Source organism: Panulirus ornatus, chromosome 10 (genome assembly GCF_036320965.1).
Source record: "Panulirus ornatus isolate Po-2019 chromosome 10, ASM3632096v1, whole genome shotgun sequence".
Classification (NCBI taxonomy): domain Eukaryota; kingdom Metazoa; phylum Arthropoda; class Malacostraca; order Decapoda; family Palinuridae; genus Panulirus; species Panulirus ornatus.
In genome coordinates this window covers 1,677,719-1,693,881 of record NC_092233.1, presented here as the reverse complement: position 1 = coordinate 1,693,881, position 16,163 = coordinate 1,677,719, and the positions used below count along the sequence as shown (strand labels likewise).

General features: G+C 36.6%; 1 protein-coding gene across 2 annotated transcripts in view; it reads left to right on the top strand.

Moving 5' to 3' along the window:
• Positions 1-16,163, top strand: part of nau (myogenic-determination protein nautilus) — a 242,458-nt gene that overhangs the window by 143,096 nt on the left and 83,199 nt on the right. The window contains exon 3 of one of the 2 annotated variants that reach the window (XM_071665401.1): positions 6,214-6,292. The exons of the other annotated variant lie outside the window; for it this stretch is intronic. Within the exon in view, the coding sequence (XP_071521502.1) occupies positions 6,214-6,292 (79 nt within the window). The remainder of the gene's footprint in view (positions 1-6,213; positions 6,293-16,163) is intronic. 2 annotated transcript variants of the gene reach the window in all.

Below are 16,163 nucleotides of genomic sequence, written 5' to 3'. Positions count from 1 at the left end.
CAAACGCGGGAGACAGCGACAAAGCAAAAAAAAAAAAAAAAATAAAGATGTTCTGGAAGGAGGTAAATAAAGTGCGTAAGACAAGGGAGCAAATGGGAACTTCAGTGAAGGGCGCAAATGGGGAGGTAATAACAAGTAGTGGTGATGTGAGAAGGAGATGGAGTGAGTATTTTGAAGGTTTGTTGAATGTGTTTGATGATAGAGTGGCAGATATAGGGTGTTTTGGTCGAGGTGGTGTGCAAAGTGAGAGGGTTAGGGAAAATGATTTGGTAAACAGAGAAGAGGTAGTAAAAGCTTTGCGGAAGATGAAAGCCGGCAAGGCAGCAGGTTTGGATGGTTTTGCAGTGGAATTTATTAAAAAAGGGGGTGACTGTATTATTGACTGGTTGGTAAGGTTATTTAATGTATGTATGACTCATGGTGAGGTGCCTGAGGATTGGCGGAATGCGTGCATAGTACCATTGTACAAAGGCAAAGGGGATAAGAGTGAGTGCTCAAATTACAGAGGTATAAGTTTGTTGAGTATTCCTGGTAAATTATATGGGAGGGTATTGATTGAGAGGGTCAAGGCATGTACAGAGCATCAGACTGGGGAAGAGCAGTGTGGTTTCAGAAGTGGTAGAGGATGTGTGGATCAGGTGTTTGCTTTGAAAAATGTATGTGAGAAATACTTAGAAAAGCAAATGGATTTGTATGTAGCATTTATGGATCTGGAGAAGGCATATGATAGAGTTGATAGAGATGCTCTGTGGAAGGTATTAAGAATATATGGTGTGGGAGGCAAGTTGTTAGAATCAGTGAAAATTTTTTATCGAGGATGTAAGGCGTGTGTACGTGTAGGAAGAGAGGAAAGTGATTGGTTCTCAGTGAATGTAGGTTTGCGGCAGGGGTGTGTGATGTCTCCATGGTTGTTTAATTTGTTTATGGATGGGGTTGTTAGGGAGGTGAATGCAAGAGTTTTGGAAAGAGGGGCAAGTATGAAGTCTGTTGGGGATGAGAGAGCTTGGGAAGTTAGTCAGTTGTTGTTCGCTGATGATACAGCGCTGGTGGCTGATTCATGTGAGAAACTGCAGAAGCTGGTGATTGAGTTTGGTAAAGTGTGTGAAAGAAGAAAGTTAAGAGTAAATGTGAATAAGAGCAAGGTTATTAGGTACAGTAGGGTTGAGGGTCAAGTCAGTTGGGAAGTAAGTTTGAATGGAGAAAAACTGCAGGAAGTAAAGTGTTTTAGATATCTGGGAGTGGATCTGGCAGCGGATGGAACCATGGAAGCGGAAGTGGATCATAGGGTGGGGAAGGGGGCGAAAATCCTGGGAGCCTTGAAGAATGTGTGGAAGTCGAGAACATTATCTCGGAAAGCAAAAATGGGTATGTTTGAAGAAATAGTGGTTCCAGCAATGTTGTATGGTTGCGAGGCGTGGGCTATGGATAGAGTTGTGCGCAGGAGGATGGATGTGCTGGAAATGAGATGTTTGAGGACAATGTGTGGTGTGAGGTGGTTTGATCGAGTAAGTAACGTAAGGGTAAGAGAGATGTGTGGAAATAAAAAGAGCGTGGTTGAGAGAGCAGAAGAGGGTGTTTTGAAATGGTTTGGGCACATGGAGAGAATGAGTGAGGAAAGATTGACCAAGAGGATATATGTGTCGGAGGTGGAGGGAACGAGGAGAAGTGGGAGACCAAATTGGAGGTGGAAAGACGGAGTGAAAAAGATCTTGTGTGATCGGGGCCTGAACATGCAGGAGGGTGAAAGGAAGGCAAGGAATAGAGTGAATTGGATCGATGTGGTATACCGGGGTTGACGTGCTGTCAGTGGATTGAATCAGGGCATGTGAAGCGTCTGGGGTAAATCATGGGAAGCTGTGTAGGTATGTATATTTGCGTGTGTGGACTTATGTATATACATGTGTATGGGGGTAGGTTGGCCCATTTCTTTCGTCTGTTTCCTTGCGCTACCTCGCAAACGCGGGAGACAGCGACAAAGCAAAAAAAAAAAAGAAAAAAAAAAAAAAAAAAAATGTATATATATATATATATATATATATATATATATATATATATATATATATATATATATATATATATATATATATATATATATATATATATATATATATATATATATCATTATTATACTTAGTCGCTGTCTCCCGCGTTAGCGAGATAGAGCAATGAAACAGACGAAAGAATGGCCCAAGCCACCCACATACACATGTTTATAATTAAACGCCCACACACGTACATATACATACCTATACATTTCAACGTATATATATAAATACATACACAGATACATACATATATACACATGTACATATCCATACATGCTGCCTTCATTCATTCTCGTCGCCACCCCGCCACACATGAATGGCACCCCCCTCCCCAGCACACGTGCGAGGTAGCGCCTGGAAAAGACAACAAAGGCCATATTCGTTCACACTCAGTCTCTAGCTGTCATGTGTAAAGTACTGAAACCACAGCTCCCTCTCCACATTGAGGCCCCACAAAACTTTCCATGGTTTACAGACGCTTCACATGTCCTGGTTCAATCAATTGACAGCTCGTCGACCCCGCTATACTACGTCGTTCCAATTCACTCTATTCCTGGCACGTCTTTCACCTTCCTGTATGTTTAGACCCTGATCGCTCAAAACTTTTTTCATTCCATCTTTCCATACTTGCCCCTCTCTCCAAAACTTTTGCATTTGCCTCCCTAACAACTACATCCATAAACAAATTTAACAACCATGGAGACATCACGCACCCCTGCCGCAAACCGACATTCACTGGGAACCAATCACTTTCCTCTCTTCCTACTCGTACACATGATTTACATCCTCGATAAAAAATTTTCACTGCTTCTAATAGCTTACCTCCGACACCATATACTCTTAATACCTTCCAAAGAGCATCTCTATCAACTTTATCATATGTCTTCTCCAGATCCATAAATGCTACATACAAATCCATTTGCTTTTCTAAGTATTTCTCACATACATTCTTCAAAGCAAACACCTGATCCACACATCCTCTGCTACTTCTGAAACCACACTGCTCTTCCCCAATCTGATGCTCTGTACATGCCTTCACCCTCTCAATCAATACCCTCCCATATAATTTCCCAGGAATACTCAAGAAATTTATACCTTTGTAACTTGAACACTCACCTTTATCCCCTTTGCCTTTGTACAATGGCATTATGCATGCATTCCGCCAATCCTCAGGCACTTCACCATGAACCATACATACATTGAATATCCTTACGAACTAGTCAACAACACAGTCACCCTCTTTTTAAATTAATTCCACTGCGATACCAACCAATCCCGCCGCCTTGCCAGCTTTCATCTTCCGCAAAGCTTTCATTACCTTTTCTCTGTTTACCAAACCATTCTCCATTACCCTCTCACTTCGCAAACCACCTCGAACAAAGCACCCTATATATATATATTTATTATTATTTTTATTATACTTTGTCGCTGTCTCCCGCGTTTGCGAGGTAGCGCAAGGAAACAGACGAAAGAAATGGCCCCCCCCCCCATACACATGTATATACATACGTCCACACACGCAAATATACATACCTACACAGCTTTCCATGGTTTACCCCAGACGCTTCACATGCCTTGATTCAATCCACTGACAGCACGTCAACCCCGGTATACCACATCGCTCCAATTCACTCTATTCCTTGCCCTCCTTTCACCCTCCTGCATGTTCAGGCCCCGATCACACAAAATCTTTTTCATATATATATATATATATATATATATATATATATATATATATATATATATATATATATATATATATATATATATATGGACTCATAGGAATATCTTGATCACGCGCAAAATTGTGATCCTTTCCAATATATATATATATATATATATATATATATATATATATATATATATATATATATATATATATATATATATATATATATATATATATATATATGTATATATATATATATATGTGTGTGTGTGTGTGTGTGTGTGTGTGTGTGTGTGTGTGTGTGTGTGTGTGTGTGTGTGTGTGTGTATGCTATTACATGTTTGTAAATGTGTTGGGATCTTACACTCCTGGAGAACAAACTCTTAATGTTGTATTTTAAACATATGATCTTTTGAATTATCGGGTGGTGATTATTGCTTATGTGTGGTGTCAAGGGTGGAGGGAGAGCTTGTACACTGGTGTGGCCACATCTGAACATTGTCTGCTGTATATATGATGTCTGAAATGACCATGTCTTCAGTCACCTTGTTCCGTTCATCCACCACTGTCATACTATATCTGTTTACTGTCTACGTCATCGATGTGTTGTAGAAATCAATGGTTGTGATCAGATCTTCCCTCACTCTTTTCTTCTGGTACCATTATTGTTGTTCTTCTCTGGACCTTCTTGTCTTTAGTGTGTGTCTCCTGATTCGCTAACCAAACTCGAGAAGCGCATTTAGGCTCTGGTCTTCTGTAGGTCCTAAACGGACTGCTTGCTTGAGTGTGTCTGTGTATAATTACTTACCTGTATAGTACTGGGAAGGAGTTTTACACTGTGTGTGTGTGTGTGTGTGAGTGTGATGCCTCCCTCGCACTTCATCACCATCCATCGCCCTCCTGGTAGACTCCCGGAGTTTAAGTGCGTTTAAATGTCTTGTCACTTGGGCGTTTTATTACGCAGCGAACCATCCACTTCACGGGTGTGGGCTGGGTTAGGCCTAGTGTAGGCCTAATGGAGAGTGGTCCCTGCGGAGCCAGTCTTCACCCTACTCCATTTACCCTGCCTTCCTCTGGTCTGCTTTCCTCCAGCCTGCCTTCCACCAGCCTGTCTTCCTCTGGCTGCACTCCTCCAGCCTGACCTCTACCAACCTGTCTTCCTCTGGCCTTCTCTCCTCCAGCCTGCAATCCACCAACCTGCCCTCCTCCAGCCTGCCCTCCTCCAGCCTACCCTTCTCCAGCCTGCCTCCACACGCCTGCCTTTCTCCAGCCTGCCCTCTTCCAGCCTGCCTTCCCCCAGCCTGCACCAACTAATCTGCACCTTATCAGTTTGTGTCTGCGTTGAGTGTATCATCCAGTGTGCCTCACTAAACCCATACATTTCAGTTCCACATAAATCCTGCCGCTGATTATCTCGCCTCCCCAATCCGCACCCTCACCCCCAACACCACCACCACCCAAACCCACCCATACCTAGTCTTACCTACCCCGCCGAGTGCTCCCCTACCCAGCCCGCTCCAGCCAACTAGCAATCACCGATTAGCATGTGTCTAGCCACCACCACCTTCCGCAGCAGCGTCACGTTCCTGGGACACTGAGCCGCAGGGCCGACCACGGTGTTGCCCCGCCTCACGCACGGCTGGTCAAGATGCAGGCACAAGGTGTCAGACCCACATAAAGAATTTGAAAATATAGCATGGCACTATCTTCTCCCTCCTCCAGCCAGACGTGCCTAGGCTCCTTATAATGTGAAGTCTTGCTCAGGGTTTGATGCAGTGTGAGGTAAGGGTTGTGGTGCAATGTGAGGTGGTTGTGGTACAGTGTGAGGTGCGGTGGTTGTGGTACAGTGTGACACTTACAGTTACATGATAATGTCGACTGGTGTAACATTTGATTCACAGGTTTGGTCGCACAACCTTAACGTTTTGCACACGACTTATATTAACTGTGTTTACCTTACTTAGTGTCATTATTGCATCTCCAACTTTTACTTATGCATTTTCTCCTTTATTTTCCCTTACTGGAGGTAGAGTTCCAGTGTTTATGTTGATGTTCCAGATTATACCTATCAAAATACATTTCTGGCCATTCCTTAAGGCCGACATTGACTCAACCCCCACCAGCTCTGACTCACTGACTCAACCCCCACCAGCTCTGACTCACTGACTCAACCCCCACCAGCTCTGACTCACTGACTCAACCCCCACCAGCGCTGACTCACTGACTCAACTCACCGTAAACATTCGTTATTTATCTATACATTCTGTTTATGGACATGTATTCTAATCAAATATTGAAGATGTTTCAGAATAGTTCAGAACACTGATCTCAATATATTTGTCAGAACAATAGATGTGCGACTCTGGTTGACGATATTCTCATAACACCTGGTGAGTGACTCATGTGAGTCACTTACTCACATGATCGAATCATCTGAGCCATCTCTGCCTTCTCCCCGACCCCTGCCACTGGTACTGACTCACGTGTTCTCCTCCACAGAGCTCGGGAGGTTCGGGCTATTACCACGAGCGGGGCGGTCACTACAGCGACTCTGGGTCAGGCTTCGCACCCCTGGGAGGTCAGTCATAGCCCCACTGTACATACTCTGTAACACTAGACATTAACAGATGAGGTGCACCATGCTGATCAGTGGTAATGTTCACAGCGGTTGGGATTATGATCATGTAGCAGCGGTTATCATGATGTTGCATGGGTTCGATGCTCTTGTAATGTCAAACCGTAAGGCGATGACAGGTTGTCTTAGGTGGCAGGAGATGGTGGTGGTGGCGAAGAGAATGATGCTACGGTTCCGTCCCAAGTTACTGGATTACGTACTAGTAACGTCTGGAGGAACTCAAGGGGGTTAGAATGTTGGAGGCCTCTGCATGGGAGAGGGAGTATGGATAATATTGCATACCTTTACCAGTAACCATTGTAGCGTCGTACGTAAGGAGGAAGACCTCTCGAGGAAACCAGAGAACAATCAAGGTACTTTAGAATTTCTGGAGACTAGATGCAGGGAGCCCAAGTGTCTCGAATCGAAAAAAAAGTAAAAACGATAGATGAAAGATATGAAGATGGCGCTGATGTGGTTTTTTTGAGGTTAATTTGTGGTTCTTAGTGAAACTGAGAAGCTTGATGGAGTTCACAGCCAAGATATGGCTGGCCCTGGAGGAGACTGGGGTTAAGGCTGAGGCTGAAGGGGTTTGAGGATGGATAAGACTGGGGTGGGGAGCTTGGGATAGAGAGGGCTACGGTTAGAGGGGGCTGGAGCTGGGGTTGAGACTACTTGAGACAGTAAGGACAGGGTTAGGGGTGGAAGTAAGGGTGATGTGCGTGGCTATGGTCTTGATTTGATGAAGAGTGACATACTTGGTTGAGGCCCAGTGCGAGAGGCTGCTGACCGTGTACTGGAAGGCAGTAATCGGGAGATGTACTGTCAACACCTCATGAATGGTTGGGCCGTCCACTTATCTCCATCTATCCCGCATATCCATCTGTGCACAACAGATAAGAATGAGGAAGCACAAGAATCCCATCTCTGCGTCCGGTGAAATCCCACAGGTGAACTGGAAATTAGGGATGAAACCTCAAACAACGCTCACTGAGGAAGCCTGGAAACCCTAAGGTTAACGAGGTAGAAAACATTGATGAAGTCAAGAACGATGTTAGACATGGACGTTTTACTTCTTTCTTGGGTTACGGCAAAAAAAAAAAAAAAGTCCAAGAAATAGTGGAAGGAAAAGGAGGTCTTCGCTCTCCAAAACTGATAACTGTGGGCTCAGTCAGATACAGACCTTTCACAAAATGTATGAGTGAGGATGCGAGTAGAGAGAGAGAGAGAGAGAGAGAGAGAGAGAGAGAGAGAGAGAGAGAGAGAGAGAGAGAGAGAGAGACTATTTGAGTTTGCATGAGACAGACAACAGGAGGCCTGATTGCCCCACGGCTGGGTTATCTGGTAAAAAGAAAAAAAAAAGTTTAACTTGATAAGAAAAATATTTCCACTCAGCAGTTTTTAAGCTATCATCGACTTCCCGCTCCTGCATATTAGCCTTCTGGCGTCCCTGTTACGGCTGTCGTTTATACAGTTATTTCTGGCGTTTTTCTCAGAGTGTACCTGAATTTATAAAATATTTGGCTAAACGACTTTTGAAGGTATTTATAGTTTTAGCATTCACTACGTCTGACAGTAACTTATTCCAGTGCTCAATACATCTACAGGAAAAAAAGCTTTTTCCCACGTTCGTACTACATCTTTTAGCTTTGAGTTTTATTCCTTTTGTCCTGGTGACCATATTTTCTTGTATTTCGAAAAGATGTTCGTGGCATACTTTAGCGAACTTGTTCAGAGTTTTGAACACTTAGATCAAGTCGCTGTGAAGCCTACGTATCTTAAGGGGGAAGAGATCTAATCGCTTTAGCCTCTCTTAGTTTACCGAATTTCTAAGGGATGGGATAAATTTTGTCATGCGTCTTTGTACTTGCTCTAATTTTCCTCTTCTTTTTTATAGTATGGAGACCAAAATTGGACTGCATATTCAAGGTGTGGTCTTAGTAGAGAATTAGAAAGTGTGAAATTGTTTTTGGTGCCTTGTAATCTATGTTCCTGGCTAGAAAACCTAACATTACGTTGCCTTTTTTACTTGCTGCTTGACACTGTTTAGTGTGTTTCAAATTGTTGCTAATGACAACCCCAAGGTCTTTTTCTTCATTTACTTTAGCTAGAGAATTTCTGAATAATTTACAGTCGTAACGTATATTCTTATCTCCAGAGTACATAACTTTACTCTTGTCTACGTTAGATTTCATTTGCCATCTGTCTGACCACTCTGCTAGTAAGTTAAGATCTCTTTGAATCATTTCACAGTCCCGCCTGTTTACAGCTCTACCTCCTAATTCAGTATCATCAGCAGATTTGGAGATCTTAGATATGATACCAAGTTCTAGGTCATTAATGTATATTATGAAAAGAACTGGGCCTAGGACCGACCCCTGTGGCACACCACTCGTTACGTCTAGCCAGTCTGAGGATTCGCTCTTTAATACTACATGTTGCTTTCTTCCGGTAAGCCAGTCTCTGATCCATGTAAAGACTGCTTCACCGATTCCGTGTGCTTTAAGTTTATGTGAAAGTCTCTTGTGAGGTACTTTATCGAAAGCCTTTTGGAAATCTAAATATACTACATCAGACAGTGATTTTACGTCCCAGTTATGATAAATAACATTAGAAAATCCAACAAAATCGTCAGGCAAGATCTTCATTGCGGAAACCGTGTTGATTGTCCGATATAATTTTGTGATCTAGAAACATGATGATTTTATCTCGCATTATTTTTCTATCATTTTACCTAACACTGACGTAAGGCTAATTGGGCGGTAGTTCAAGGCACACTTTTTGTCTCCTTTTTATATAGAAGTAACATTTGCTAGTTTCCAGTAGTTCAGGGCACCTGACCATCTGATAGAGATTTGTTGAATATTTTTTGTTATGGGGTATATCAGCTGTCTCCTGACTACATTAAAGAATCTTGGAACTAAGTTATCTAGGTCGTTGGATTTGTTAGGATTTCATTGGTCCAGGTATTTAAGTAGTTCAGGGCTCTTTATTTCTTTCATCTTCAACTCTTCTTCATCAGATCCTTGAAACATTTTCATTGGTTGCGGTATTCGAGATGTTTCTTCAGTTGTCTATACAGAGCTAAAGGAATACTTTAGTATGATCATATGATACTTCAAAATTCACTTCATTTAACAGCTGAAGTTTGTCAGAGACGACCAATTAACATTTTGACAACAAATTTATATTCAGCATGAAAGACAGTTTTTATATTGAGTTTTTAAAGGAAATCTATTTTCTGCAAAAGTACCAAAAATTGCAATACTTCAGGGTACTTTTTTAGCTCAAAAAACTTTTTGTTTCAAAATTCAAATTTCAAAATATATAATAATGCTCTCAATTACCGATACTTACCCAGCAAATACGATGCAAGTGATCAAAAGATGTTTTATGATTTACTTCATTTAACATTTTAATTAAAGGTCTTACAGACGACCAAACGATATGTTAACCAAAGATTTATATTCAGCATGAAAAATAATTCTTATAATGAGTATTTAAAGAAATCTATTTTTCTGCGAGAAGTACCATAGAAATGCAGGGATTTTTTAGCTCAAAAAACTTTTTGTTTCAAAATCAAAATTTCAAAATATGTGATAATGCTCTCAGTTACCGATACTTACTCAGTAAATACGATATAGATAATCAGATGATGCTTTGAAATTGACTCCACTTAACAGCTGAATTGAATATCATAAAGACGACCAATCAATATTTTAACCGGAAATTTGTATTCAGCAAGAAAATTGCTTCTTATACTTAATTTATAAAGAAAACGGATTTTTCTACGAGGAGTATCAAAATGGAGGTAATGAATCAAGGTATTTTATAGCTCAAAAAACCTCTTGTTTGAAAAAAAAAACAAAAAAACATAAGATACTGAAACATTTCTGTACTTGAAACAATCATGTAAAATGTATCATAATGCTTTCAGTTTCCAATACTTACCCTGAAAATACGACGTACATAATTAGATGCTTTAAAATTGAATTCATTTAACAGCTTTATTAAAGTTTTTAAAGACGATCAATCAATATTTTAACCACATATTCATATTCAGCAAGAAAAATACTTCTTATATTAAGTTTAGAGGAAATCTATTTTTCTGCGAAAAGTGCCCAAATTGCAAGTAATAGTTCAGGGTATTTTTTATGTAATAAAGCTTTCTGTTTCAAAATTGAAACATAAGATAATGAAATACTTCTATACTTGAAATAATCATGGGAAATATATGATAATGCGCTGATTTACCGATACTAACCCAGTAAATACTATGTAAATGATCATAGGATACTTTGAAAATGGCTCCATTTAATGGGATAGTTTAAAATCATAAAGACGACACATCAACTTTTTAACCCAATTTGTATTCAGCATGAAAAATACTTCTAATATTAAGCTTTTGAAGGAAATCTATTTTCTGCAAAAACTACCAAAAATTGAAGGGTGCTTTTTCGCTCAAAAAATGTTTTGCTTCAAAATACAAACATAAGATATTGAAACACTTCTATACTTGAATTAATTATGGAAAATATATGATAATGCTCTCAGTTACCGATGCTTAGTAAATACGATGCAAGTGATCAGAAGAAGCTTGAAATTCTACTTCATTTAACATCTTAATTAAAGGTCTTACAGACGACCAAACAATATTTTCACCACATATTCAACATGAAAAACAGTTCTCATCATGAGATTTTAAAGGAAATCCTTTTTTCTGTGAAAAGTACCAAAAATTGCAGGTTTATAGTTCGGGGTATTTTTAAGTAATAAAACTTTTTGTTTCATAATTGAAACATAAGATATTAAAACATTTCTGTACATGAAATAAACATGTAAACATGTAAAGTTTTTAAACGAAATCTATTTTTCTGCTAAAAGTACCGAATTGCAGGTAATGAATAGTTCAGCGCATTTCTTTTTTTCAAAATACAAACATAAGATATTGAAGCACTTTTATACTTGAAATAATCATGGAAAATATATGATAATGCTCTCAGTTACCGATACTTACCCAGTAAATAGAGGCAATCGATCAGATGATACTTTCAATCTGACTTCATATATTATGTTAAACAAAGATCATAAAGAAGACCAATCAAATTTTATCCCCAGATTTGTATTCAGCATGAAAAATACTTCTTATAATGAGTTTTTAAAGGAAATCGATTTTTCTGCGTTAACTACCGAAAATTGCAGGTAATAGTTCAGGGTATTTTTTAGCTCAAAAAATTTTTGTTTCGAAATTGAAATATAAGATATTCAAGCACTTCTGTACTTAAAACAATCATGGAAAATATTTAATAATGCTCTAATATACCAATATGTACGATGGAAATACAATAATCATCAGAAGATACTTCTAAAATTCACCTCATTTAAATTCTTAGATAAAGGAATTAGAGACGACAAAACGATATTTCAACCCCAGATTTCCATTCAACATGAAAATTACTTCTTATAATGAGTTTTTAAAGGAAATCGATTTTTTTACGAAAATTACCGAAATCATGGAAAATCATGGAAAATATTTAATAATGCTCTAAATTACCTATACGTACGCAGAAAATGCAATTATAATCATCAGAGGACACTTTAAAGTTCACCTCATTTAACTTCTTAATTAAAGGAATCAGAGACGACAAAACGATATTTTAACCCCAGATTTGCATTCAGCATGAAAAATACTTCTTATAAACAGTTTTTAAAGGAAATCAAATTTTCTGCGAAAACTAACGAAAATTGCAGGTAACAGTTCAGGGTATTTTTTAGCTCAAAAAATGTTTTGTTTCGAAATTCAATATAAGATATTCAAGCATTTCTGTACTTAAAATAATCATGGGAAATATATAATAATGCTCTAATTTACCAATACGTAAGCAGGAAATACAATTATAATCATCAGAAGATACTTTAAAATTCCCCTCATTTAACTTCTTAATTAAAGGAATTAGAGACGACAAAACGATACTTTAACCCGAGATTTCCATTCAGCATAAAAAATACTTCTGATTAACAGTTTTTAAAGGAAATAGATTTTTCTGCGAAAACTACCGAAAATTGCACGTATTTTTTAGCTTAAAACCTTTTTTGTTTCGGAATTGAAATATAAGATATCTAAGCATTTTTGTACTTGAAATAATCATGGAAAATATATAATGCTCGAATTTACCAATACGTACGCAGGAAATACAAGGATAATCATCAAAAGATACTTTAAGATTCCCCTCATTTAACTTCTTAATTAAAGGAATTAGAGACGACAAAACTATATTCTAACCCAAGATTTGCATTCAGCATGAAAAATGCTTCTTTTTAACAGTTTTTAAAGGAAATCGATTTTTCTGCGAAAACTACCGAAAATTGCAGGTGTTCAGGGTATTTTTTAGCTGAAAAAAATCTTTCTTTCGAAATTGAAATATAAGATATTCAAGCACTTCTGTACTTAAAACGATCATGGAAAATATATAATAATGCTCTGATTGACCAATACGTACGCAGGAAATACAATGATAATGATCAGAAGATACTTTAAAATTCAACTCATTTAACTTCTTAATTAAAGGAATTAGAGACGACAAAACGATATTCTAACCCTAAATTTGCATTCAGCATGAAAAACACATCTTATAATGAGTTTTTAAAGGAGATCCATTTTTCTGCGAAAACTAACGAAAATTGCAGGTAATAGTAAAGGGTATTTTTTTGCTAAAAAAATTTTTTGTTTCGAATATAAAATATTCAAGCCCTTCAATACTTAACATAATCATGGAAAATTTATAATAATGCTCTAATTTACCAATACGTACGCAGGATATACAATGATAATTATCAAAAGACACTTTAAAATTCACCTCATTTAACTTCTTAATTAAAGGAATTAGAGACGACAAAACGATATTCTAACCCCATATTTGCATTCAGCATAATAATTACTTCATATAATGAGTTTGTAAAGGAAATCCATTTTTCTGCAAAAACTACCGAAAATTGCAGGTAATAGTTCAGGGTATTTTTTAGCTCAAAATATTTTTTGTTTCGAAATTAAAATATAATATATTTAAGCACTTCTGTACTTGAAATAATCATGGAAAATATATAATAATGCTCTAATTTACCAATACGTGCGCAGGAAATACAATGATAATCATCAGAAGATACTTTAGAATTCACCTCATTTAACTTCTTAATTAAAGGAATTAGATACGACAAAACGATATTCTAAACCCCAGATTTACATTCAGCATGAAAAATACTTCTTATAAATAGTTTTTAAAGGAAATCGAATTTTATGCGGAAACTACCGAAAATTGCAGGTAATAATTGTTCAGGGTATTTTTTAGCTCAAAAAATTTTTTGTTTCGAAATTGAAATATAAGATATTCAAGCACTTCTGTACTTAAAATAGTCATGGAAAATATATGATAATGCTCTAATTTACCAATACATACGCAGGAAATACAATGATAATCATCAGAAGATACTTTAAAATTCAACTCATTTAACTTCTTAAATAAAGGAATTAGAGACGACAAAACGATATTGTAACCCCAGATTTGCATTCAGCATGAAAAATACTTCTTATAAAAAGTTTTTAAAGGAAATCCATTTTTCTGCAAAAACTACGGAAAATTGCATGTAATCGTTCGGGGTATTTTCTAGCTCAAAAATTTTTTTGTTTCGAAATTGAAATATAAGATATTCAACCACTTCTGTACTTGAAATAATCAAGGAAAATATATAAAAATACTCTAATTTATCATTAGGTAAGCAGGAAAGACAATGATAATCATCAGAGGACACTTTAAAATTCACCTCATTTAACTTCTTAAATAAAGGAATTAGAGACGTCAAAACGATATTTTAACTACGGATTTGCATTCAGCGTGAAAAATACTTCTTATAATGAGTTTTTAAAGGAAATCGATTTTTCTGCGAAAACTACCGAAAATTCCAGGTAATAGTTCAGGTTATTTTTTAGCTCAAAAAATTTTTTGTTTCGAAATTGAAATATAAGGTATTCAACCACTTCTGTACTTGAAATAATCATGGAAGATATATAATAATGCTCTAATTTATCATTAGGTAAGCAGGAAAGACAATGATAATCATCAGAGGACACTTTAAAGTTCACCTCATTTATACTTCTATACGTGAAATAATCATGGAAAATATATATTAATTCTCAAATTTACCAATACGTACGCAGGAAATACAATGAAATCATAAGAAGATACTTTAAAATTCACCTCATTTAATTTCTTAATTAAAGGAATTAGATGCGACAAAACGATAGCTTAACCCCAGATTTGCATTCAGCATGAAAAATACTTCTAATAAACAGTTTTTAAAGGAAATCGATTTTTCTGCGAAAACTACCGAAAATTGCAGGTGTTCAGGGTATTTCTTAGCTGAAAAAATTTTTCTTTCGAAATTGAAATATTAGATATTCAAGCACTTCTATACTTAAAACGATCAAGGAAAATATATGATAATGCTCTGATTAACCAATACGTACGCAGGAAATACAATGATAATGATCAGAAGATACTTTAAAATTCACCTCATTTAACTTCTTGATTAAAGGAATTAGAGACGACAAAACGATATTTTAACCCTAGATTTGCATTCAGCATGAAAAACACATCTTATAATGAGTTTTTAAAGGAGATCCATTTTTCTGCGAAAACTAACGAAAATTGCAGGTAATAGTAAAGGGTATTTTTTTTGCTCAAAAAAATTTTTTGTTTCGAATATGAAATATTCAAGCCCTTCAATACTTAAAATAATCTAGGAAAATATATAATAATGCTCTAGTTTACCAATACGTACGCATGATATACAATGATAATCATCAAGAGACACTTTAAAATTCACCTCATTTAACTTCTTAATTAAAGGAATTAGAGACGACAAAACGATGTTCTAACAGCACATTTGCATTCAGCATAATAATTACTTCATATAATGAGTTTTTAAAGGAAATCCATTTTTCTGCAAAAACTACCGAAAATTGCAGGTTCAGGGTATTTTTTAGCTCAAAATATTTTTTGTTACGAAATTGAAATATAATATATTCAAGCACTTCTGTACTTGATATAATCAAGGAAAATATATAATAATGCTCTAATTTACCAATACGTACGCAGGAAATACAATGATAATCATCAGAAGAAACTTTAAAATTCACCTAATTTAACTTCTTAAATATAGGAATTAGAGACGACAAAACGATATCTTAACCCCGGATTTGCATTCAGCATGAAAAATACTTCTTATAATGAGTTTTTAAAGGAAATCTATTTTTCTGCGAAAACTACCGAAAATTGCTGGTAATACTCCGGGGAATTTTTTAGCTCAAAAAATTTTCGTTTCGAAATTGAAATATAAGATATTCAAGCACTTCTGTACTTCAAATAATCCTGGAAAACATGTAATAATGCTCTAATATACATATATGTACGCAGGAAATACAATGATAATCATCAGAAGATACTTTAAAATTCACCTCATTCAACTTCTTAATTAAAGGAATTAGAGACGACAAAACGATATTTTAACCCCAGATTTCCATTCAGCAGGAAAAATACTTCTTACAAATAGTTTTTAAAGGTAGTTGATTTTTCTGCGAAAACTACCGCAAATTGCAGGTAATAGTTCAGGGTATTTTTTAGCTCAAAAAATTTTTTGTTTCGAAATTGAAATATAAGATATTCAAGGACTTCTGTGCTTAAAACAATCATGGAAAATATATAATGATGCTCTAATTTACCAATACGTACGCAGGAAATGCAATGATAATCATCAAAAGATACTTTAAAATTCAACTCAA